The sequence below is a fragment of the Plectropomus leopardus genome, chromosome 7, assembly GCF_026936395.1.
Source record: "Plectropomus leopardus strain MGB_pleo_1.0 chromosome 7, ASM2693639v1, whole genome shotgun sequence".
Lineage (NCBI taxonomy): Eukaryota > Metazoa > Chordata > Actinopteri > Perciformes > Serranidae > Plectropomus > Plectropomus leopardus.
In genome coordinates this window covers 8,420,955-8,447,015 of record NC_142182.1, presented here as the reverse complement: position 1 = coordinate 8,447,015, position 26,061 = coordinate 8,420,955, and the positions used below count along the sequence as shown (strand labels likewise).

Genomic DNA, 26,061 nt, shown 5'->3' with positions numbered 1-26,061 from the left:
CTGTTCACATTTCCTGTTTTCAGAAGAAATCACTGCTGCTGGAGCTAATCAGCATCACATTCAGGAGCGCCGCGACGCCCGGCCAAGTATGCACTCTCTGCGGCCCGATTTAAATTCCATACATTTCGAAACTAAAGAATCTGCAGCCATGTTCTCTGCTCCCAACACTCCCTGTCCGTCTCTCTGTCCGTGGAGCCCTCACATTTTCTTTCTCGCTCTGTGCTCTCCGTCTCTCTCTCCCGCTCTCTCGGCACCGAGTCTGTCTGGGCAGGAACTTGTTGACTCAGCTTTGATCCCTCTCTCAGACAGTCTCACACACACACACACACACACACACACACACACACACAAGCCTATTGACTTTACACAACTTTTAAAACAAATCTTGTGACTGACAGACCATCTTTCTATGCTGCACGATATGTCAAAATATCCTAAAAAAAATTCTTTTGTCTCTTTTTATAGCTGTGTCTTAAAAATGCTTTTAACACCTCATTAGTCTCTGGGGGTTACAGATATTACAGATTTTTGTCAATGATCTCTGCTTGCTGTGTGAGAGTGAAGTGCACGTCCAGTTTCATATGACTGACTCGACCTAACAGGGCTCCACGACCCGCCTGCATTCATTTTGAGGTCAGTTTCAAAAATGCAGTTGGGAAAGAAAAAAAATCATAATAGAATATAATTCTCTGTTTGGCTCCTGCAGGAGAACTTGCAGAGGCACCTCTAATATTGCTGGACTCAGTTTGGGAAATGCCAGAAACAGTTAGGCTGGGCAGCGACTGAGACTCACACGATCCTTCCTCAGCACCCTTTCTGCGCCTTTAAGTTGCACTGTTCACAATGGGCCTCATTCACAAACTGTTTGTACGCACAGTTCAGTAACAATCCAGGATTCATCTGTATATTTTGTACTTTGCAAACAAATTTGCAGCTACCTCAGACCATGTGCACGCACTAAAAGACCAGGCTGTCTTAAAAAATATAACAACACACCTAAACTAAACAAAAATAAATGCATAGCATTAACTAAATGAAATATTTATCATGTTAAAACAGCATTCATTAAAATAGGCTCTAATTGACAAAAAAAATTAACTGTAGGTTTACTAATGCAATAATACAATAAATCATCAATAAATCAGTTATTGTGATAATTAAAATATTCCACTGTAAAAAGTACTAGCTTACAGGGGGGTAAATCAGACTGTCTTTGAAGTTTTGAAATCTATTATTATTATTAATTTTAGTTTTTAATTGACATGGTATATGAAAGATTTTGATTTACCTCCAAGCTTAGGTGTCATTTTTATTGAAACAGATAGGATATCATGTTACTCATACATTACCACAATAAAAGAAGCAACCTCTTTCCACCACTGCGTTTGAATGATATCTTTTTTAGAGATTAAAGATTGATTTAAAAAAATTAGTACTTAAATGAATCATTTTTCCCTCACCCTTGGCCTCTAAAATGATCAGTTGTCACAGTTAACACAGGATATACTGACAGGCTGCATGTGTAGTAAAATGAGGTAATTTTGTGTCTTCGTTGTGAATAAAGCATCTCTTTGTCTGAAGCCCAGTGACACAGTTCTCCTGCTCTACTTGTCACCTGTACGCTCCAGTTCCTTGTACCTCAGGCACTTTTGTAACCTGATTCTATACTGTGTAATGTTACGTAGCCCTTAACTTCCTGACATGACTTGTGTGACGTCAGACGTCCTCAGTGATCTTGAGCGTAAAATAAAATCTACTTTGAGTTCCTGGACGCTTGGCTTCAGATATTGTGTGTTTCCTCTGTAAAATACAGGATGTAGATATCTCTAATTCAAGGCTTTAGAGATTTTTGGGAGTTTGAATATGAACTGGGCCTTCTCACTTTGACCACAGCTGATGTGTCTCACTGTTAAGATTAACTGTGGTGTACCAGCTTTTATGGAAAGAGGAGTTAGTTTCCCGTTGGAGATCCAAGCTGCTACATCTTGCAAAAAGTAATCACAGCAAAACTTTTTTCAAAGTCTGTTTCTGGTTGCTGAGTTCTGCTTTTAGCCCGATCAATCCCAACACTGTAAATGTCAGATAAGTTTTTGTTGAATTCATTCACTGTGATGGAACCATATAGTGCATTCAGGTAATGCCATGGACTAATTCTGTATCTAAAACAATCATGTGAGACTTTTCTCACAGTTTGTTTGTGATAGACTGGAAATACTGGCAGTGACACAAAGGCAGATTTATTAATTTTTTAAACACATTTAGAGAAACGAAATTTCATTTGTCCTTGATCCTGCTACATCTTTGGAGTTGAAGGATGAGTTGATTGAAATCAGCAGCTACTATGAAGAGTCCATCCTGTTGCTCGGACATGTTGCTGCTGGTGGCATCATTCAATTCCTGCAGTGCCTTTTTTGAAATTAATTGCATCAGAGTCTTGTGTCCTTTTGGCTCTGAATAAGGTTTCCCCATCCAGTGCAACAGTGTGATGTTGATTGATGTTAAGGATTAACCATGATGTGAAGATGTGCGTAGAGCAGTCTCTAATTGCCCATTGCTGAGTGAGCCCCAATCACATCGTATCCACTTTATTCTCTTGCAACCAGACTTCAGCCAGATGAAGGCTTCGGAGAAGAACCGGTCCAAGTTGGGTTAGCCTCGCCTTGATGCCGGCTCTCGTCCCTCTCTTGATACAGTGCTTTCGGTTTTGTTTCTCCCATTTGGTGTGACTGGCTGCCTGGCGTATGTCGTTGATGTCGCCGGCCTGATGTTGTTAGGTCCGTCTCTATCGTAGAAAAGTAGTGCTTCAGCAAAAGGGGCCGTGGAGTAAAAAAAAATAGAAAAATAGCGAAAAAGTAGCAAGGATTTGAGGAGCTACAGACTGCTGCATCCACAATGGCCAGGTTAATTCGTGCAGCACTAAGCAAAGAGCTGAGATAAACTGATCAGACAGTTAATTTATCAAGCAAAAATTCCTTGTCTTATGCTAAGATAAGTTTAAAACATCAAACCACACACAACTTAGTAGCTGCAGTTCTCACCACCCTTTTTTTTGATATCTACTTGCATCTTTCCCATCCACCTTGTATCAGTTTGTGCTGCCTCTAAAGTATGGCTGCTATGCTGTGAGATTTTCATGGTACAATAGCCAAATGTACATAGAAGGATAACCGTCAATTTTCATACCACGGTATACCTTGACACCGGTAAACCGCTGCAACCCTACTCTAAAGTAATAATTTGCTTTCAGTTTGAACACGTTTCTGTATCAGTGGGTGGGCAGGTGCACTGATCTTCACAGTGACACCTGACCTCAATGTCTTACTAGATGCTCACATACAGTTATAAATAAATCCTTAAGCACTGTTAGTATCCTGTTGCTTTTGAAATGTTCTTGAATTGCAGGTTACACCTCTATTATGGACCCTTAATGCTATTTAGATAGCTGACTTTATTAACACATCATCCATTTAGTGTTCGGAAATAGATATACATCATATGAATGATCCGTGTTAATTGGCGAGCCTGCGTAACATACATGGACATCTATGTATAGTGCACCGAAAAGGTCCTGTGGCGTTATGAGTAGGAAGCTGTAAAATGAGATGTTGTATAATCACTTGTTGGGTCATTACAGTCATGGACGCTCTAATGATCAGACTGTACACACTGGCTGAGAGTTCACAATCACAATACAGAATAGTCAAAATTTTTGTTAAATGAGAACATTTGTCACGATTTTATAGATAAGAAATAAAACAGTAAAAAGACATTAACTCTTTGAAACCTAAATGAATGGGCTTGATTATTGTTATTTTTTTCTTCAAAAAACAGGGGAAGAGGGTGACGAGCAACTTTAACAGGAATTGGACCAAAACATTTGCCAAAAATTTGTAAAAAGTTAAAAGAAAATTATCTGAAAGTAAGAAAAAAAAAAGAAGTAAAACACTAACACACAAAAAACAAGAATATGACCTCAAGAAAGTGCTAAAACTTTTTTTAATGATTTAATATATTTTTTCTTTTTTCTGTAAAATCATTTAAAATATGTTATATATAATAAATATTTTTGAATATATATTTTCTGGACATTTTTCCCTTGTTTTTGATAATATCTGATAACCCCCCCTCCTCCATGTAATTTTCAGGTCATTAAAAGAATTCTAATTTTAAATATTCAAACTTTTATTTGAAGATTAAAAATCTCTTCAGTCTTCAAAGATTGTCTTTGGATTTGTGAGCATTTGATGTGTAAACAGAAAAAAATATTAACATAAATCAGATCGGAATAGAAACATCCATGAACTCGAGCTGTGCTGATCTTCCTCAAAAACGTGCACACACATTCACAGGCACGCACACACACACGCACACAAAAATTTGGGAAGAGCTGATCATTTCCTGTGCCAAGACTCCCAGAATGCACCCAACCAGATGTGGTTATATTCAGTGCAGCTTCCAGAGATTGTGATCTTTCCCATAGCTTTCTTGCTGTATGTTTGTCTGCGCACACTTTACTGTATTTTTCTCTTGACCTGACGGGTCAGAGGGAGATGCAGTACATCATTTCTGATCCTTAGAGTCAGACACAAGTAGGTCAGCCGGTCTCTGAGCTGATATCAGGATGTTATTAAGTATAGAATGGATCATTTTGGTCTTTTATTATGACTGGCCATGAAAACATGGGAAAAAGGCAAATAGCAACTTGGCAGGAAACACCTGAAAAATTGCCACAAAAAAATAGAATAAAATAAATACTAAGCATTGACAAGAGAATGACTTGAAAATTAGCTACTTATTATCATATATTAAAAAATATGTCACAGAAATGTTTATTTTTTGTCATTTTATTTTTAGCACTTAAGGTAATTTTCTCGTTGCTTTTTATTTATTTATTTATTTATTTTAAACTTTTTTCAGGTAACTTTTTTTTATAAGTTTTTACTAATTTCTTCCATCCATTTCTAGTTAAGTTGCTCATTGCCCATTATTTTTGAGGAGTTAAAACAGATGGACAGAGTAGGAGAGTAAGATAAAAAAAAAAGAAAGGAGACACATTGAAACTAACAAGACAGAAATGCTTAAACGAATTCTTTAAATTGCCTTGATAGGAATGACATACAGCAGCCTTTCCAGCTCATTGTGTTTGATTGTTCCCTTTACTTGAGGTATATGGATGAGATCAAAAGGAGTGAATCATCTGAGACTGGTATTCGGGGTTATTTTACTGAGGCAGTCTTGAGTAAATGGTTACACTCTACGAGCCAAACACACTGATTTATTGATATTCCCACTGAAGCAGATATGATCAGCTTAATGGCTGAGGTGAAGTCCAGTCTTTAATTTGAAAGCTTTGGAAACTTTTAATCTGGGCAAGGCATGAAATAGCATGAGAGGTCGAAGGGTCACAATTTCGTGTGTGTGTGTGTGTGTGTGTGTGTGTGTGGAGAGGGTAATTGTAATTGAGAGGCTACTGTCTGCTGCCAGAATGTAAGGTAGCAGAGATCTGAGACCCCCTCGGGGCCACTCAAGGACTTAAAGGGAAAGTGTGTGTTTCTTTGAGAGTAGGATATGTGTGTGTGTGTGTGTGTGCATGCGCGCAGTTGGATAGACGACTGGCACAAACTAAAGGGCCAGTGAGGTGTCATTCTTGTGTAGCATGCACTGTCACTTGCCATGACGCACACTTGCTTGCATACAGAGTACATCCACAGGTTTTCAGGTGATTTTGTTTCAGGCAGGTTGGACAGTGTGTGTGTGTGTGTGTGTGTGTGTGTGTGTGTGTGTGTGTGTGTGTGTGTGTGTGTGTGTGTGTGTGTGTGTGTTTTTGAGAAACAGTATCCGTCTCTGGGCTCCTTCAGGATAGCAGATTCCATGGCTGTAATAGTGAGAATAATGCTGTGAGGCGTCCAGCGATCGGGATCTGATACTTAACTTTGAAAAGCTGTTATCTCTGACATGTTCAGAATCCGCTCCAGATAAGTTGAGAGTCTGTTGTTGGGTAGAGTTTGGGATTTAGAATGAATCCATTGGTTAATACTAAAGCATGATATTCAGACCAGAAAAGGCTACTTTTAAAAAAATAAAATGGAGTAAAATAGGTGGACTTAGATGGTGGAGAAATTTAAGTGTGGGGTTGGAAGAGCAAATAAAATGGTCAAAACTGAGAAGAAAATGCTCCTATTGCTATTTAGATGATAACATCTTAGTGATTTAGACCATCCAGATGAACTTGGATAGTTTGGTTGTAAAGTGATGTTAGTGGTATTATGGCTTGAGACCTGGAGGTTATACAATATGAGAGATGAGAAAAAAAATCATTGCATGGATAAAATGTATTTTTTTTTCGAAATATATAAATGCCACTATAAAGGGCTCGATTCACGTTTGTTTCCATTTTTCTCTTTCTCGTACAACTACAGCGGCGTAGAAGGATGACGCATGCTGATGGAGTTTAGTTCTTGTGTACTGACGTCGATGGACGTAGGTCGTAGCCTGCGAATCAGTTGGCGTTGTGATCGTCTGCGTACATCAAACTTGCACTTAAATAACAAGATTGCTGAAATCTCACAGTCTGTAGGGAGTAGAAATAGCAGATAACCGTGGCTTGTACAGATTGTGGATCTTTGAAAACTCATTGGAAGACATGAAAGAGGAGTTATTTCAGCTGTGAACTCGAAAACTGTCATCAGATGTCCTTGGCCTTTCAAATCAGATAAGATCACAGAATTTAACCAGGAATCGGGACACTCCTCATACCTCAGCACTGCGGTTGAGTGATGAGGTGATGATCACTGATAGCGGGTGAACTGCCTCGTGTGCTGTGGGCTCTAAGTCTGGAACAGTTTGTTCAGCAGGGGGACAAAGTATGTAGTCTGCTGTGTGCATCTGCTGTATTTTAGGGTCGTTTCTTCTGTATCTTGTGCCTCACCGAGTTACCGCTTGCGTGTGATGTGACTGTGTGACTTTTGTGCTCCTGCAGCCACAGAGTTTGAGCTTCTCCCATGACTGCTCAGCTGAACCCCTCCGAGCGCACTCTCAGTCATAATCCCATCAGGCATTCAGTGGAGCTGGAGGGGGAAAATATCTTTGTTGTAGAGAAAAATATGTGCAGCTTAATTAATGACTGTTTGAACTCTGCAGGGTTGTTGTTGTTGGATAGAAATATTAGTCCTGTTCAGGGACGTATGGTCTGAGCAGTGTGTGTCCCTGGACACCTCATACAGAGCGCAGGACATGACACTCTGGCTATATGAGGCAACACGTTGACCTCTGCAGTTTATTTTCAGTGCGAGCTGCAGACATTCCTCACTTTTGGAATGTGAGCTCTCCTTTATTAATTCAAAGTTTTCCATCTCATATTGTGTCCCGTTGTTTTGCAGGGAGTAACAAACATTATTATTGTCAGGCTGCTCTCATGCACTGTTCGTACGCATACCTACAAAAAGGAAGGCACCAGAATGTATATAACCTACGTAATTGGGAAGGCTGTAGTCACTTGACAAATGATGGGAGTAAAGAATGAAATACAGAAACTAAGGAAACAGCACAGGACTTTCCCCCAGGAGACCAGTGTTTGTGTCCTGTGTGAAACCAAGTAAACTTTGAGTTATTTTAAGGTATATTTCCACCATGTTTCATTCCCTAAACTTAACCTATCAAACTTAACTTGCCTAAATCTGTCTTATGTAAAGGTTAACCTTTACGTTACTTATGTAACGTGACGTGATGGCGCCCAACCAGGTTTCTTTCCCTACTTCTAAACTACGTAACTTAATTTACTTTAACCTATCCTACATAACTTTACATTAAGTATGTAACTTGGCAATGTTTTAACGATCATTCATGAGGTGCTAATTCATTAAATATCATACCAACCGTTGTATCAGGATACATTGTTATTGCAAAAGTAAAAACTGTAAATTAAATAAATAAATACATAATATTAAATTACATAAAATTTTATTAAATCAATCAATACCTAAAAAAAATTATAGTGTATATATATATATATCAGATTTTTTTCAGGTCGTTGTGGAAACTGTTTTATGGTCTACTTAATTATGTAATGCAATACTCTGACTTTTATGGTATTTGGTTTGACAAATCTTCGAAAGCAAAAACAAACCCCATCTGTTGATGGATATCCTGGTGCACAGTCTCTTAACCTTTTACTTGGGTCGGAAAATTCTTTTGTCATGTTGTCACGTGTTTTGAAGAGCTTTGAAACTGATGCAAATAGGTTTGGGGTTGAAAATGTTGATATATTTTAAACATGATATTTTTTTTCTATTTGAAATGTTAATCATGTCTACTCATGCATCAACTCCCAGTGGTCTCCCAACTGCAGGTTTATATAACCACTGTTAGACAGACATCCCCTAACAAATGTAATGTAAGCAGGTATTAATATGTGAATTTGCCCACCAGGTGAGCAAAATGGTATTAACAAACATCACAAGCTTCATAAATGCAGTATTTTTTAAAGAGATTTTCACATCTCCTATAAATTACCTAAGTTTACACAAAAAAATAGTAATAGGAAACAGTGTTAAAAAGAGGAAAATGTGCAGGAGGCAGGTCAATCAAGTCAACACTATGTGAACAACTACAGCACACGATACAGGAGTGATCATCCGGTTCTTGATTTGATTTGATTTCCAGGATTTTGTGTCTCTGTCTAAAATTTTTCTCTGTTGTTTCTTTCTTTCAGACCTGGCTGATCATGATTGCACACACCACGTCATAGGAGTCCAGTGACAGTGCGGAAGGAGTGAACAGGAAAAGGAAGCAGGAGAGGAAGAGGACAGCGTCTAAGAGGAGATTGGACACTTTTTTTTTCATCAGAGCAGATGGGTGAGACGGAGGATGAGCGGACGGCGCAGGCCAGCGTGCTCTTTGAGAACTTTGTCCAATCGTCCACCTGTAAAGGGACGCTGCAGGCTTTCAGCATCCTCTGCAGGCAGCTGGAGCTGGACCCTCTGGACTACACAAACTTCTACAGTTCCCTGAAGGCCGCCATCAGCACCTGGAAGGTCAAGGCCCTGTGGACCAAACTGGACAAAAGGGCACAGCACAAGGTCTACAACCAGAATAAAGTCTGCCAGGGCACCAGGGTAAGAGAGACCAACTGGAGGTGACATGCACGGGAGTTTGAAGTTACGTATAGACATAGCAAAGTCTGGTTCAGTATCTTAGCAGGCTAGTGCTGTGTTTTGATAATGGGAGGGTATTCATGCCCATCTGAGCCACCACAAATATTTAAACTGTTGTGTCCTTGCTGCAGCAGCCGCAGGTTTGTCATCCCCTCTCTCTCCCCCCTTTCATGCTAAAGCTGTGCTTTCCAATAAAGGCAAAATCCCCCACGAAATAATGTTTTTTTTAAGAAAAAAAAAGCAGTGAAGGTGTCATTACACAAGAAAATGGCACAGTTAAATTAATCTTTGTATCTTTAGGAAATAGTTTTTCACTACACTGTGCTGTAGAAAGTATCCACTGTCCAAATAATGCCAAATATGTCATATTTTGTTCTGTAGACTATTATTTTTTATTGTAGAGTGGAAGTGGTAGAAGTTCTGCAGGCTCTGCAATCTATACGTTCTGTTTGCTTTAGCTGCTTCAAAATAAAAGCCTCCCGCTGGTTCCCTGGTGGTAGAAGCTTTTAATGTAAACCAGTAGAATTAGCGGTAACTAATATGAGCAGGAAAACAGACCACAGCTCTCCCCCACAGCCCTGCAAACTTTTGTCTCATTGGTTTGTGTACAATGCACAGAGTTGACAGTAAAAAAGCAAGAGGCCATGTGCTGCAAACTGTGGTAAAAAAAACCCAATTGAGACGCATATTCTGAATTATTGTATGTTCAGAGGATGCTCCTAAAACCTGAATAACATCAGAATATCCAATGTCTTATCCTGAAAGTTTTGCATTCTGAAAAGGCCTAATTCAGAATATCAAGACAGAAGCTTTTTACACGACACTGTATCAAATTCAAAATATTGTTATATTCCCAATAATATTCGAATATTAAATGTAAACATAGTCACTGAAATATGGCGGATATCTGTAAGTATAAACAGTAATGTAAGAGTGAAACAAAAAAGAGATTTTTTTGTCTGTTTATCAGCATAGTTCAATTGATATATGTTGAATTATCACTCATGTGCAAGACACAACTTTGGTTTGAGGGAGAAGATGATGCAGATCAACATTGTGAAGCCGCAGAGGAAATGCACGTGCTCACGGCTAAACTGTGCCCACAGAGAAACGGCCTTGGTGCTTGAAATGCATTGACCAATCGGACAGTCTGTACAGCATTATTTCTAGTGTCAATCAATCAGAAAGGAACTGATAAGTATAAATAGATTGTAGTGTGATGTTGAAGGTTACAAAAGTCCCTTCTCTTCATTTACAGCATTATGTATTTTGACTTTTGATTTTATCTTTTCTTTTTTCTTTCCCTGTGTCCTCTGTTCTGTTGAGTAGAACATATGTGCTCTTTTTTTACCAACCTAAAAACCCTAAACCTAAAAAAAACCCTGAGGAATTACAGTTTATTTGTTCAAATACCCAATTAGGACCTTTTCCAGTGTGGATTGTTGGGGAAATAGATTATTTAAGTAGATTATTTCTGTAATTATATACAAATAATTAATTGGACCAAAGTAATCTTAACTTTGAGAGGCTGAAATAACTGGATTTAGTGCATAAAACATGAGGAAATTCAGGTGGATATTATAATATAACCTGTTTAAAGGGGAAACTCACACTGAGGCCTAAAGACTGGATAGAAGTTCAGATACATATTTCATGTGATAAGTGTTTCATTTTTGTTATTTTATGTGCTGTTGTTGATCTGTCTAACTGTTGGACATTGTGTGTCTAAGTATTATAAGCAGCATGTTTAGCATAGTGTTGGATGACTTCATATCTGAAGGGAAAGATAAGACATCCGCAGGGGAAAGAGGCCAGAGACTCGCGGCGGGGAGATAAGCAGAGACGGGCTGGGCTGAAAGTTGGCCAAAAATAACAACTAATTATTATCGTAGACATTTTTGTGGGAGAAACTGCTATTTGGAGAAAGACGGTGGCCTCTAGCTGTGTGGGTTCTCAGTTTTCTGCGACTCTGTGTCTGGATTCAAAATGCCTTTTTTCAGTTTTTGGTAGATTTTGTTCTTCAGTGGAAGATGCCTGAGCTTATACTGGAAACTAACCTTTCCCCAGTGGCTGTGATAATTGTTTTTACCAGTTACTTTTCTCTGTAACTGTAAACTAGCACACCGCATAATGACCTGGAAATGAGACGTCAACTGTAATCACACAGGACCTTTGAGACTTTCCAGAGGAAGTTTTTTTTCTTCCTCTGCTCCCAATTTGACACAGTGCTGTCTCTCATCCTTTATTTTCAAAAAGCAAACAGTGAAAGTTACTGTAAATATAGCTAGGAGTTTCTGTCATACCTACTTTAAGCTGTGAACACCATATTTTAATACTATAAACTAGCAATTCTCAACCAGTGGGTGTTGGAGAGCACAAATTATGACCGTTGCTTGAGACCCACAGTCACTGAAGTAAATATTGGATCCATTTGTCACAAACCCCGGCCCTCCTAAATATTCTGACAGAAATTAACGTTGTTTGAGACATGTCTGTTTTTACTCTTATGAGATTTGGTAACAATTGATGTCAATTGACATCAGAAATTAAACTAGCAGATAAAAATGAGCGGTAAAATAAGGAACAAACATTAAATTTGTACTGTCTAAACCTCCAAACGAGCTGAGGGTGTGCGGGGAAGAGACGACCACGCCCACTTAGGAGACCATAATTGAAAACAAGGAATCTTATGTTATAGAGTATCTTTGATGACCCTCTCTCCATCTCTCTCCCTAATACTCTCTCGTTACCTTTTTCTTTACACGAACTCTATCTTCCCCCTTTTGCCTCCATCTGCCTCTTTTTTTCAGTGCCTGATCATCGGTGGCGGTCCCTGTGGTCTGCGGACAGCCATCGAGCTGGCGCTTTTGGGCTGTAAGGTGGTGGTGATCGAGAAGAGGGACACCTTTTCCAGGAACAACGTGCTCCACCTCTGGCCCTTCACCATCCACGACCTCAGGGGCCTCGGAGCCAAGAAGTTCTACGGCAAATTCTGCGCCGGCTCCATCGACCACATCAGTGAGTGAAAACCTGTCATGTGTTTGTCCTCTCATTTATTTCTATCATGAAGTGAGAGAGTCGACTGAAGCTTAACTTTTAAACCTCGTTATTTTCCCTCATATTGCTCTAAGAAGGAAGATAAATTGTTCTTCGGTTAAGTCAAATAGTTTCGGAAAAACAATTTCCTCAGCCTCAGGGTCAGGGCCCTTTTTAAAGTCTCTTGAAATGCTGCTGTCTATATTTAACATTGTGGCGTGACAGGGGCGGTGTTTGCTGGCTGTGTGACTCTGCAACCTGTGAGAAGAGATTTTCCAGTAGCCTAGTTTGCTGCAGTTTGTTTCTTCAGTCTCTCCCTGGTGGGAAGTTTCCACTGGCGTTTCTTCCTCTCCAGCTTTAGTAACGGTGTCATGTATTAATATCTTCTCTCAAAGATGATATCTTCTGACTGTACGTCTAATAACCATGACTTCTTCTCTGTAAGTGAAGCCACATCTTCTGATAACAGCTGCTGAGGTAGCACTTGTAAATACCAGCTGCTGAGATACAGTATACACTGTATTAACGGGAACATCAGTTTTTGAAATGGGTCCAGTCTTGAGCCAGGGCGCTGCAGCCGGCAGTGGCAAAACACGCTGCAAGTTACTCCGGGCATGTTTACACTTTCAATGTATATCCAATAAAAGTACCTTTTGTGCCAGTGACAAGCTCAGAGTATTACCCTAAGTGTCTGACAACTTATGGAAAAAATCCCTTCAAAGATAGACCTTTTCGTTAAAGAGTAAGTAAGTTCTTTTTGTTTAACCAGAAAAAGCCACAAAATCTAGGGCTGTACCGAACTCTGAATTATGCCAGTCGAATTAGTTTTCGGATTTCAATACATGTATTTGACTGTTTGCTTTTTTTATTTCCATACAAAGTTTTGCAGTTTGAACAGGGCTCAGCGCGACAGCGGTATTTGTGTAATATAGTCAACAAGCTTACTGTATCGTATGAACTTGCTGTGAGCTGTAAATTCAGCACTTCTTCACCTCACTGTGCGCTCTTTCTCCCCTCCTCCTTGCTGATGCCTGCATATCCACAGCTGCTTTTACCAAAGAGTTGCATAAAAGTCAAGAGAGCTCACTCCACTGCAAAATCCGGGGACCAAAATATTCCCTGAAGTACACTGAATAGCACATGGACTAGAAAAAACAAAACCAAAAAACCCTGAACCACAATGGTTTTTATGAGTTTTATGTCATTTCTGTCAACTTTGAATCTGATTTACAATAATAAAATTACTGCAATTCCTGGGCTTTTTCTGGTTAAACAAAAAGGATCTTACTCTTTATCAAAAAGGTCCCTGTAGGAATCCTTTCTATAAAGTTGGCATACACTTAAAATAATAATCTGAACATGTCAGTTGGAGGACAAACACTTTTAGTGGCCACTTCAGTGGCTGCAGGTCTCTACTTCAATACTGGATCAGTTTAAAAAGATGTGGTTCCCACTCGTCACTCAAACTCAGAAACATTAGAAAACAGGGTCCAAGCTGAAAAATACCAAACTTTTTTTCAAAATCCAACCTTTTGCACACCCTAGAAATAAATTGCTTTTTTGTTTTATTATTTATTCATTGTGCATCATTATACAATCAGGATATAGTTGATTTGTGACGTTTTTTTCTCGGCTCGGTGTGGACGGTATTCAGTGATACTGATCATACAGATCTGCTATTAGAAATGATGTGACAGATCTACACTGAATACACTTTTTTCTGTCAGTACCACTCTAAAATTTAACAGCTTCGTATTTCCTTACACAAAGCTGCTTTTTGGATATACAATATCTGCATGTGTACATGTGTGTGCGTTTACTCCAGGTATCCGCCAGCTCCAGCTGATGCTGCTGAAAGTGTCTCTCATTCTGGGAGTGGAAATTCATGTCAACGTGGAGTTTGTCAAACTCGTGGAGCCGCCAGCAGAGCAGACTGATGACAGTAAGTCCGCGTGTGTGCTGTTATCCGTATGTTCAGGGGTCATGAGTGGCAGTGACACACAGGGACTCTCTTACATATCTCAGCTATATTTGGAAAACTCGCTGCTCACAAAATGCATGTGTTAAAGTGATCAGAAAGTTTCCCAGAGAGGCAGCAGCATTTATAGCAAACTCTGTGGAAAATAACGCAACTATTGATAGAGTCTGCTGATCGTCACATTTTAGTTCTACTCTGAGTTTGCCTTTCTGGGGGTCTCAAAATATGCCAAGTGTCCTAAATATGGCATATGGGGACTCTTCTAACACTTCGGCACTCTATGGTCCATGACACAACCATTTTCCTACTTAGAGTTCTGAGTGACTTACCGTAGTTGCTATGTGACGGTTGAGAAATAACGAAAAATCAGTGTTAAACCAAAACTGAAAAAAGCTGACTTATTTTTTTCTGCTGTTTATTATTGCCTAGTACTGACTTGCACTGTTTTTGTCTTTTATGGGAAACGTAATTTTGTTTTTTGTTATGTATGGAAGTGTATTATGAAAATGACAAATAAATCTAAATCTGACGACTACGACACAGTCACATAAACCTCACGTGGTCTGAAAACATGATAGACATTGGCCCAGCTGGTTTGTTGTTTTCATCTTCAGGTCCTGGGTGGCGAGCAGAAGTCCGACCCTCCAGCCATCCTGTCTCGGAGTTTGATATCGATGTGGTGATCGGAGCAGACGGACGCAAAAACACGTTAGACGGTGAGACAGCAGGAAAATCTGAACGCAAAGACAAGAGTAACATTGTGGGGTAAACTATGGCGGTTGCCATGGTTCAAAATTAGAAAAAGTTTGTTCTTGACCCACATTTGTCTGACAAATTTACGCTGTAGTCAAAGCACCGTTTGTTGTTTTTACTGAAAAAGAGGTGGGGTGTCGCAAAGCTGCTTTTAGTCAGTGGGTCAAGCATTTCCTGTTGACATAGTTTCAACTGAAAGCTTAATAGTTTGTTTAGGGGTCAGTGGTGTGGGTGAGTGTGTGTGCTGGTTTAAGAACTGTGTGAGAGCTTTGTTACATGGTTGTGTGTGTGTGTGTGTGTGTGGTATATGTGTTGTGTATATGTTTGTGGACACATAAAGTAAGTGGTTACAGAAAGAGTAAACATCCTCCTCCATAAGTGGTCACCTCCATAAGTATTGTGTTGCTGCTGGGAAACTCCCTTTTGTGTATTTCCACTGGAGCAAGCAGGGTCAGCTATTTTTTGAATATTGTTCTTGATGCTTCAATCCAAGTTTGGCTGTGCATTTATCATTATATTGTTTAACAATCGACCATTAATGAATTATTTTTAACGTAGGTTTGATTAAATGCTGTTCTTTCCCTCTCTGCAGGATTTGCACGCAAAGAGTTTCGAGGGAAGTTGGCCATTGCTATCACGGCCAACTTTGTCAACAGGAACACCACAGCAGAGGCCAAAGTGGAGGAGATCAGTGGCGTGGCCTTCATCTTTAACCAGAAGTTCTTTCTGGAACTCAGGGAGGAGACAGGTGAAGTAGAAAAAACAAGTGGCACCAGCAATCTGTGCTGCAAATCCTCATTTTCTCTGTTTGAGTTGTACACAGTCTGTTTGCTTCTCCCACTCTAATTGCTTCTCCTTACAGGCTTTTAAGTACCATTTGTTGAGTAAATCTGCTCCTGTTTCCAGGAATTGACCTGGAGAACATAGTTTACTACAAAGACAACACCCACTACTTTGTCATGACGGCAAAGAAGCAGAGTCTGCTGGACAAAGGGGTCATCATAAATGTGAGTATATGCAATTATTATGGTTTATTCCTTGACAAAGAAGTATATTCGTATAGTATATAGTATAGGTCGTCCTTTTTGTAGTTATTTGTGATCAAGCCCATCGCAGCTGTACCGTCAGCAAATGTGATATTGGTGTGGGAGTCTGAAGTGGTTATAGCAGTGGGCTCAAAACGCAGCCTTGGGGAACTCTGGTGCTGAGGATGAGGGTGGAAGAGGTTATTATTATGACATTGACACGAAAATACACACACACACACACACACACACACACACACACACACACACAAACACACACATGCAGGAAAGCTCTCAAATAAACTGGAGTTTCCGTGGCATACACATGCAGACTGCCTTTTATTTTCCAACAGTCTTTCTCTACTCACACACACACACACACACACACACACACACACACACACACACGTGCGCACACACACACACACAGGTGTTAAAACCCTGCCTCGCTGTGCCCTCAGTGGTCTCCATCTCATCTTACATTGCCCATTAGTGCAGAGTGATATCTCAATGCGTCAGCTGTGCGGCAGCATGCACACATGTGGCCAAAGCCTCAGAGGCTTCATCACTGATAATAGCTCTGATTCAACAAACTGACTAACTTGATTTTGTCATTTTCCTTCCCTTGCAGTGAAACACATCAGTCTAAATGTATTTCTCATGTCATTTCTTGAGAAATATCAACCATGTTTCTTTATCCAGCCCAAATTCAATCCTGATTTTATAATGATAAAAACATTTAATAATGAGCGAGATGCTAGTTTTCTGTCTGTTGTTTGTCTGAAGTAGAAACAACTGCCTGCTGCTGCTGCTGGAAGCAGAGGTTGATAACAATGGAGTTTAGAGGCTAGAAAACCAAAAGAAATGAGTATGGCTGTCAGCGTTAACGCATTTATCATGATGTGATTAAGATACAAACAGTGTGTTTTTTTTGTTTTTTTTGTAATCCCGTTAGTCAACATTTCTGTCTTTAAGAGGCTGTACTGGACTGACTTTAAAAACCACGTGATGATACTGGTATCACAATTGCAGTTATCTCCATGTACAATTAGTGTACATATATATATATATATATATATATATTTTTTTTTCACTATGGTATTGTTCTTTCGCTGGTTATACTTCTTCGTACCTCATAGCTGCTGTGACATTGTGAATTTCCCCACTGTGGGACAAATAAAGGATTATCTTATCTTATCTTATCAAATGAAACCAGAGAATCTAAGGGCATGCACGCTTGTCACTGAGGGGGCAAAATAAAATTCAAAAGTTAGGCGAAATTTTTGAAACTGAAAAATGGCATGACCATTTCACAGGGGTCCTTTGACCTCTGACCTTAAGATATCTGACTGAAAATTGGTTCTGGGTGCCCATGAGTCTCCCCTTTACAGACTTTCACTTCATGCTAGTCCCATGCAGCTTTTTGCTGTCATTTGATTCCTAATCAAGACAATCTGGTAAGAATTGCTTTACCTTGTAATCAAAATAATGGAACTGAAAACATGTAATTAGAAAATGCCGTTAATCGGGATTAGGTGATATATCTCTGGCTTTTCACTGCAAGTGACTGTTTTAATGTTTCACTTTGTCATTTGAGCCATTGTTGATATGACAGTGTTGATTCATGCAGCTTTAAATCATTTAGTTTATGTAAATAATGTCTTCCTTAAACCTTTCTCCTCTCATCTTCACGCAGGACTACATAGAAACGGAGCGCCTGCTGAGCGCTGACAATGTCAACCAGGAATCGTTGCTCTCCTACGCCCGCGAGGCGGCCGACTTTGGCACAAACTACCAGCTGCCGTCTCTCGACTACGCCATCAATCACTATGGACAGCCGGATGTAGCCATGTTCGACTTCACCAGCATGTACGCCTCAGAGAACGCCGCCTTGATCAGGGAGAAACATGGACATCAGCTAGTGGTGGCACTGGTGGGAGACAGTTTGCTTGAGGTACGAGGTGACAGCGGGGGTTTGTTTGTGTGTTGCTTGATACTCTGGCCTCCATCCTGACTGAGGCTTAGTTTGTGTGTGTTCAAGCTGACATCATGTTCTCTGTTTGCAGCCTTTCTGGCCGATGGGTACGGGTTGTGCTCGGGGTTTTCTGGCAGCGTTTGACAGTGCTTGGATGGTGAGGGGCTGGGCGCAGGGCAGGAGTCCTCTGGAAATACTGGCGGAGAGGTGTGTGGTCTGTAACTTTAGATAAGCGAGATGGATTTTCTGTTGAAAACATGTCGATGGCTGCGCCATCGGGAGCAATTTGTGGTTCAGTATCTTGTAATAAAAACAAAGCACGATAACTTGGCAACTATTGAACAGACACATATTAATGAGTATTCAAGTTCCTCAGAGGAAGAAAGAAATTCTAGTTGACCATTCCCTTTTTTACCACTTTCAGGTCACATTTTACAACTTGTGTACATTTAATATAATTTATTAAATTATTAATTGTCAAATGGACAGGTTACCATAAAATTTACTGAGCATACTCTACAGAGGATGAGCCACATACATGTGGTTTCTTGTAGCTCCTCCATGCCCTTAAATTGGAATTTGATGTTCCTCTGTGGCTCAGGTGGTAGAGCGGCGTCCTTCTCTAATGGGAAAGTTGGCAGTTCGATCCCCAGCTCCTCTTGTCAGCATGTTGAAGTATCCATGAGATTATAGCTGTTTCATTGGTTTATGAATTTGTATAATTGGTAAAAAGCTGAGTAGCAGGTGGCATTTATTATTCCTCAAATTATGAATGATAATCTGACTTTATGATTTTTCCTCATGCGCCGCTTTTAAACGTTTATACAAGAAATATAATAGTGTGAAAGGCTTACTGTTAACGGACCACATTCGAGGTTTCCAGAGGATGTGCCGTATCTATTTTGGGAACTCTTGATCTTTGTCCAAGCATCACTTTCAAGATAAAATCTAAAATGTTCTCACAGATGTCTCATAATCTAATGGGCAGATTGGCATAAAAAAAAGCACATTCAAGTTCCCCAGGTGATACTTTCTTTTTTACCCTTTGACTTTATTTTAAAAAATAACTTGGACACTAAACTTGAACACAAAGCTGATGTAAATTACATATTAAAAGTAGTTATTTATAGTTTTGAAAGCAACGTTGTGTGGAGGCCTCTGTGTTTACGGTCTGTAGACAGATGCTTGTTCTCTAGTTCTCAGATCTTTGAAGGTTAACCGTCTTGAATCTGCCGTTTATATCTGCCCTGTTGATCCTCAGGGAGAGTATCTACCGGCTGCTGCCTCAGACCACAACAGAGAACATCAGTAAAAACTTTGAACAATACACCATCGACCCCGCCTCCCGCTACCCCAACCTCAACTCCAGCTGTGTGCGCCCACATCAGGTCAGTCCAACACTCTTAGAATAAGACAAGAAACTAAGGAAAGCACTGAAAGAAGTAGGTCGCCAGCGTATATGTTTAGTGTCCCCAACCACACCTGCGCTCTTGCAGTTCTGGAAATGGCATTAAGGAGTGGGTCCATGTGGCCCCCCTGATGGTTCCCCCATGATAACAGCAAACTACAACCCAGAATAGAAATACAGTTGTAGCTGTGCATGCTAATATTTACATCTCTGAGTTCCTGCCTACGTGTTAGAAATATTTGGACTGGGGTAAGCATTAATTTTTGTGCCAAACATGACCCATACTTGTTTTTGTACATTTAAGAGTTGTTAACAGTGAGTATTTTCTTTATTTGCTCTGCCAATCAACAGCCATATACAGCTGATACTGCACCAGCTATTTTTTGATCAATACACATTGCCATTTTTTGTCCCACTTCGGTTCTCCCTGAAGGGGCTCCAAAGAAATTTGTTTTGACTGCAAATCCTTCAAATCCCTATTGTTTGCTTTCACAGTGACTTAGTGTCCCCATGTCTGTGTTAAATCTGATTATCTGATCATGCTTGAAATGATTTTACAATATGAATTAAATATTTGGCCTGAGTATTACACAAATTTTCCAATCTTTCTCTTCTTCTTCATCAGGTGCGTCACCTGTTCATTGATGGCCAACAGGACTCATGTTACCTGGAAAGAGGAGGACCCACACGAAGATCAGTGAACTTGTCCAGGAGAGGTGAGATGGAAAATGATTATCTATATCCCCAAACCTAACCCCCCGGGATTATGCTCAGGATCCAAAAAAGCCCAGTGACGAGTGTCAAAGGCACTGAACTAGTTAAGAAAATGAGCCATCAGGGAGTCAGTCAGTGACTAGCTCAGTAAAATAATAAAAAAATAAACAGTAAAATTTGCCAGAATCAAGTATCAAAATGCTTTTTGGGTTCATTGTGATTTAAGACAGTGTTGAGCATGTATAATCTCATGACAGTGATGGTATGATTTGTGTTCATGCTGCTATATTAACACTATAGATGCAATATACTTAGACAAAGTAGTGACACTGAGGATTGCTGCCAACTGCTCAGATGGGACCGTATTCTACTTTCAAAGCTCTCTGTCATGTTGTAATGGTAATCTGATCATCCTGTGAGACACCGCTGAGATTAGATGCGCCCACAGCCCCGTTAACACTGCATGGAAGCTTTCGTTGATACCTTTCTAAGTGAAATTAAGACACTCAGCAACTGTTTATAAAACTGTCTCAACAGTGACTCAGCCAGTCAATGTCGCATGACAGCTTAACGGCTTTAACAAAGGCTGTGCTATTTAAACACGCTCTATACAACTAACAAGAGTGAACCTGCATGATGTTTACTGGCTTTAAGAAGGCTGACATCATAGCGAAGGCCTCACTGAGGGGAAACTTTAGCCTTACCTCAGTCACAGGCTGACACACCTCATCACAGACAATACAGCTGGATAACATTACACCCACATGAGGGTCAAACATGATGCCTCTCGCAAACATGTGCTGACCTGCTCCACTGTGCTGCAGCAGGGTAGACCCAAACAATATGGGGCTGATACAGCCGTCTTCCCTGTGATGAAAGTTTCTCCCTGAGAGGAACGAGTCACTGTTTAGTCACAAGTTTAAGCTGTGTTAACAGATTTTTTTATGCCTCTTGGGGGCAGCAGAAGATATTTATGCACAAACTTAGACATATTTATACTTAATATTATGATGTCATGGTAAAGTTGTGAATGAATGGTGGTTAATTTAAACATCCAAAATAATATCAGCATTTATTTGGAGTTGTGTATCCAGCTATCTTATTATTGACAGTCCAATATTTAACTCCATCCTCAGAAAAATATCTGGATCTTTAACTGTGACTGCTGCCCCAGCTGCTGTTTTGAGATGTTTGCCTTCAGGGCTTTCTGCCAGAAGACCCTTTCTGTCAGACTTTTTTTTTCACTGTAATCAAAACCAGGGTTTTTTTTTTTTTAAACCTAGAGAGACCCTCTGCCATATTTGTGCTCCAGCTTAAGGATGCTAATTTCGATTTTTTATTATTATTATTTTTGTTGTGACCAATAGCCGACCCTCATTAACCCTTTGAAACCTGGAGTGGCTTCGCTTTTCTTTTCTTAAAAACAGGATCTCCATTCCTTTTCGTATTTAAACCTTTAAACAGTAAGAAAATTGGTACAATCTCTTTCCAAAAAAAAAAACCCAAACAAAAAACACGGGAAAAGAAGGCATTGAGCAACTTCATAAGAAATGTTTTGCAAATTGCAAGAAATTAGTACATTTAGAAAATTATTTTAAAAAAGGCAAAGGAAAAATGTCATTTTTAAAATTAATTTTCAGGTAATTTTCCTGTACTTTTTACCGATTTCTTGCTAATATTTGGGTCATTTCTTCTTTTGCTGCTTGTTTTCAAGCCGATTTCCTCAGGCTTCAGAGGGATAACTGATAAATGTGCGTGACTCATATTTTTTTAATTTAAAGTGGATAAAATGTTATTTCTGTTTAAAGCTGCACATAGCTTATTACTTTACTCAGCGCCCCCTTGCCCTGCTGTCGCTCTCCCTCTTTTTCTGTCTGTCTGTTCATCATCACACTATTGTTGGTCCATCCATGGTACCATCATTTTCTGTTATTAGTTGTTTTAAAGAGATGTTGATTGAACTTTATGGTGGTTGGAGAGGCTGCAGTTTGTCGTGCTTTTGTGTGTATTGTGAGAGGTTTTTCTAATATTTTGTCCATCTCATCAGTGAGTTAGGCTAAATATTAGGAACATTATAACACAAAACAGCTCTGCAAACTGGAGCCTCCAAACTGATCATGAGTTAAATCTACCATGAAGCAAATTTCCATTCCTTCACTCCGCAGATCAACCCTGCAATCCTGCCGTGAAGTTACAGTTATGCATTTTAAAGCACATTACAGCAAATGCTGCAGATTTTTTAAATAGGCCAGTTTGTGCCCTGACCTGAATGTCTGCTCTGTTTTGAGTTTGCTGCCAAGGCTGCTGTGCTTTAGGCCTGGGAGGTGATTCAAGTCTTTCAAGTCACAAGTGAAACAAACTAACAAAGTTTTATTGAATCAGTGCTAAATGTCAGAGAGCAAATTCACCGTACACCAGCTTGACAGGAGCTTGCTGACAGTACTGCTGATTTCATTGTCTCATGCAGAGTCCGAGGTGCGTCCTGGCAGGCTGATGACCTGGTGTCAGAAGCAGACTCAGGGCTACAGAGGAGTTGATGTCACCAACCTCACATCTTCCTGGAGGAGCGGCCTGGCCCTCTGCGCGCTCATACACTGCCAGAGGCCTGAGCTCATGTAAGAACACACATGAAAGCACTCATAATCCACTCGGGAAACACGTGGAAATGTTGGTTATTAAGGTCTTGGTGGTTTTTGTGAAGAGTCACTTGTCCAGACTGGCATTGTTTGAACTGAGCAGTTTAATATAATAAATGAAAAGGACAAAATGAATGTCTGAATAATGAAAGGCAATATTTAATTCACTTGTTCAATGCTCCTCTTTTAAGTCACACATGATTTTACAGACACTGCATCCGAGTGATTCTGCTGAATGTAACTGAATAATCTCCTTCTGTAACAGGCTATCATAAGTCAACACTGACCTACTTTATCTGGTCTGCTCACACACAATTGGGAAAGCAAATAAAAGTGTCAAAGTGATCAGTTGGAATGACATCATATCTTTGAGGAGGTCTCATTGCGTGGCCTCAAACACATCTTAATCTTGTCATGGCACGTAGCTGTGGTTTTACACGTATGTGTTATCTGTATTCCTAAAGAGATCAGATTTTTATGTAGGGCTGGGTCATATGGCTTTAAATAATATTGCAATATTTTTGGGCTGTATTACAACAAACGATATATATCTTGATATTTTGAGATCCCCTTTTAACTACTGTACACTGCTAAAATACAAAAATGTTAAAGGGATAGTTCACAGAAAAATGAAAATTCTCTACTCACTTATCTACTCATCCTCATGTCGTTGGAAAGTCAGGTGAAATTTTATAGTCCACAAAAGACTGAATGTCACGGGGAAAAGGTGTTGCACTCATCTCCCAAACAATTGACGCACATGGTGACCAGGATTCAAATGTTAAAGAAAAACCTAATAAATCCCCCAAATGTCTCCATACTGCTTGTCAGAAGAAATTCAAGTGTCCTGAAGTCCCGACATGCCAAGTTGTTTTGAAAAATGTCATTGGCGCCATGTTCACGTATGCATGCTCACACGCCATTGTTTACATGCAACCCGGAAGCCCCCCCCCCCGACACACACACACACACACACACACACACACACACACACACACACACACACACACACAGACTTGTGGAGTTAGCAGCAAGTCCCTTTGTCAGATTTAAATCTGCTGTGTGTAGAGGAGGCTTCAGGGTAGCATGTAAACACTGGCGTGCAGATACTGCACGCTCTCTTTGGTCTTCTGCGGGCGCACATACGTGGTGGTGGCTCCCACATTAGGAGCTACAGGTTATAACAAGACTAAAAACAAACGTGCCAAGTTGTTTGTAAAATGTCACTGGCGTCATGTTTCTAGCTTTGTTGTAGCTTGTCGCTCCTAGTGTGAGAGCTGCATTCACACGAGCCGCAGGCTGAAGACCAATGAGAGCCGGCGGTATCGGCACGCCAGTGTTTACATGCTACCTGGAAGCCTCCTGTGGTGATGCTACAGGCTACAACAAGCATAAAACTTGATGCCAGTGAGGTTTTTAAAACAACTTGCTGTGTGTTCAGGACACTTAGATTACTTTGGACAAGCAGTGTGGAAACATTTCAGGGTTTTATTATGTATTTTTTTTAACGTTTGAATCCTTGTCACCATTTGATTCAATTGTTTGGGAGATGAATGCAACGCCTTTTTCCCGTGAACCTCCAGCAGTGTTTTGTGGACTATAAAACTTAACCTGATTTTCCATTGACATGAGGGTGAGCAGATAATGACTGAATTTTCATTTTTGGATGAACTTTCACAATACAAAACTCATATGCTAACCTCTTCTCACTTTTGCTCCTCCTCAGTGATTATGACTCTCTTAACGAAGAGGACGTGGCAGGGAACAACCAAATGGCGTTTGACTTGGCTGAGCGAGAGTTTGGCATCCAGCCGGTGACGACGGGTAAGGAGATGGCTGCGGAGGCTGAGCCAGACAAGCTGCTGATGGTTCTCTATCTCTCCAAATTCTACGAGGCCTTCAGGAACTCCCCAGGAAACAACAACGGTCAGACTTCTTCCTGCTGCTGTCACAGAGTATCGAAACACAGTCGAACTTATTTTGCTAGCTGCTTTGAAGCTTTTATACCCCAAACTGAGTTATAATGTGAAAAATAATCATCAATTCCTGTGTAAATTTTAGCGTGAGGTCTACTTTCTGGTCGAAGTGTCAGTGGAGAAGTCATAATTTCTGTGGAGTGAATGACGTCGTCTTCTCTTAGATGAAATAATTCATAAAATAGATGCTGGTTGTTGCCGTTTTAACGAACACGAAATAGTTTATTGATTTGTTTTAAAACATAAAGTTAGTGTTGCATCATGAGTCTGCATATATGAGAAAGTTCGATTTAAAGGGAATATTGACACTGAAAAAGATCCACTTCAAAAATAAAACACAGGCATGATGGATTATTTTTTTTTTATTTTTCATTCTGATGTTTCCATTGACAATCTTCTGATTTTTATTCGTGTCACTCTTTTTTCAGTCAGTTTTTTCTTGTTATTCTGCAAGTTTTACGCCTATTTTTTGCGTTTTAACTTTCTGTCACTGTTTTAGTGTGAAGGTGACAAGGATAATTTGTATTTAATTCTTGGAGAGTGGCTCATTTGAACCACAGTCCTCTGATAGTGGCACAAAGGAAAAAATCTCAAAATTGTTAAAATGCAAAAAATATCAAAAGAGAATAAAATATGTTTTTTAATACATGCATTTAATTTTCAGTGGAACTTTCTCTCAGTATGTTTCCTTTTTCAATGCCAATTTTTTATTTTTGAATCCAAAACTTGTGGTCACGGTTCCAGCTCCAGAGTCGACTTTTTATTTTTGAACCCAATAATTTAACCGTATCCACCACAAAACTCAGAGTGTAAATGCCTCCCTGACTTCTCAACCCCAGTTTGACAAAAGGAAATGATTAGTTTGCATATTCACTCCAGCGTATGAAAAAGGGATCCAGCCCTTCACAACATGTGAATGTGGAAGTGTGTGGGACAGCTATGCAGTGCACAGTTGGACATTTTCACCACAAAGAAAATGTGTAATACTATATACCCAACCAAAAAAAAGCTTAAAAACAGGATCTCCATTCCTTTATTCCCTGACGGAGAGGACAAATAGTTTTAGTTTATTCCTAGAGATTAAAGACAAGCGAGCAGAGGTTATATTAGCTCCTCAAGTCAGGACAGTACATTCTGCTTAAGTGTTGACCCTGTTGTATTCGAAATAACTTAGACTAAAGGACTATTTGACCTGTCTGTGAGCTAGAGTTGCACCTCACACAGCAGTGGTCAGGTTCATCCCTGCCAGAGACATGCCTGGTATGTTTGCTATGTCCGTGGAAGCCATATCCAGTCGCTCCACGTAACTCTGGAGGCCCTCGGCTCCCGTCACACCACCACTGTAAGCTTCAGACACGTTTCTCTTCTCGTGCTTTAATGTTAAAGTCCTGCGGACCTCTGTGTCACC

General features: G+C 40.0%; 1 protein-coding gene across 4 annotated transcripts in view; it reads left to right on the top strand.

The window, feature by feature from the left end:
• The window catches only part of mical2b (microtubule associated monooxygenase, calponin and LIM domain containing 2b), a 63,399-nt gene that overhangs the window by 11,442 nt on the left and 25,896 nt on the right, over nt 1-26,061 (top strand). For all 4 annotated transcript variants that reach the window (XM_042495418.2, XM_088079787.1, XM_088079786.1 and 1 more), the window contains exons 2-13: nt 8,711-9,113; nt 11,963-12,170; nt 14,014-14,130; nt 14,781-14,882; nt 15,512-15,667; nt 15,826-15,926; nt 17,641-17,898; nt 18,011-18,126; nt 19,181-19,307; nt 19,953-20,043; nt 22,509-22,656; nt 24,404-24,603. In XM_042495418.2, the coding sequence (XP_042351352.2) occupies nt 8,850-9,113; nt 11,963-12,170; nt 14,014-14,130; nt 14,781-14,882; nt 15,512-15,667; nt 15,826-15,926; nt 17,641-17,898; nt 18,011-18,126; nt 19,181-19,307; nt 19,953-20,043; nt 22,509-22,656; nt 24,404-24,603 (1,888 nt within the window). In that variant the 5' untranslated portion in view covers nt 8,711-8,849. The remainder of the gene's footprint in view (nt 1-8,710; nt 9,114-11,962; nt 12,171-14,013; nt 14,131-14,780; nt 14,883-15,511; nt 15,668-15,825; nt 15,927-17,640; nt 17,899-18,010; nt 18,127-19,180; nt 19,308-19,952; nt 20,044-22,508; nt 22,657-24,403; nt 24,604-26,061) is intronic.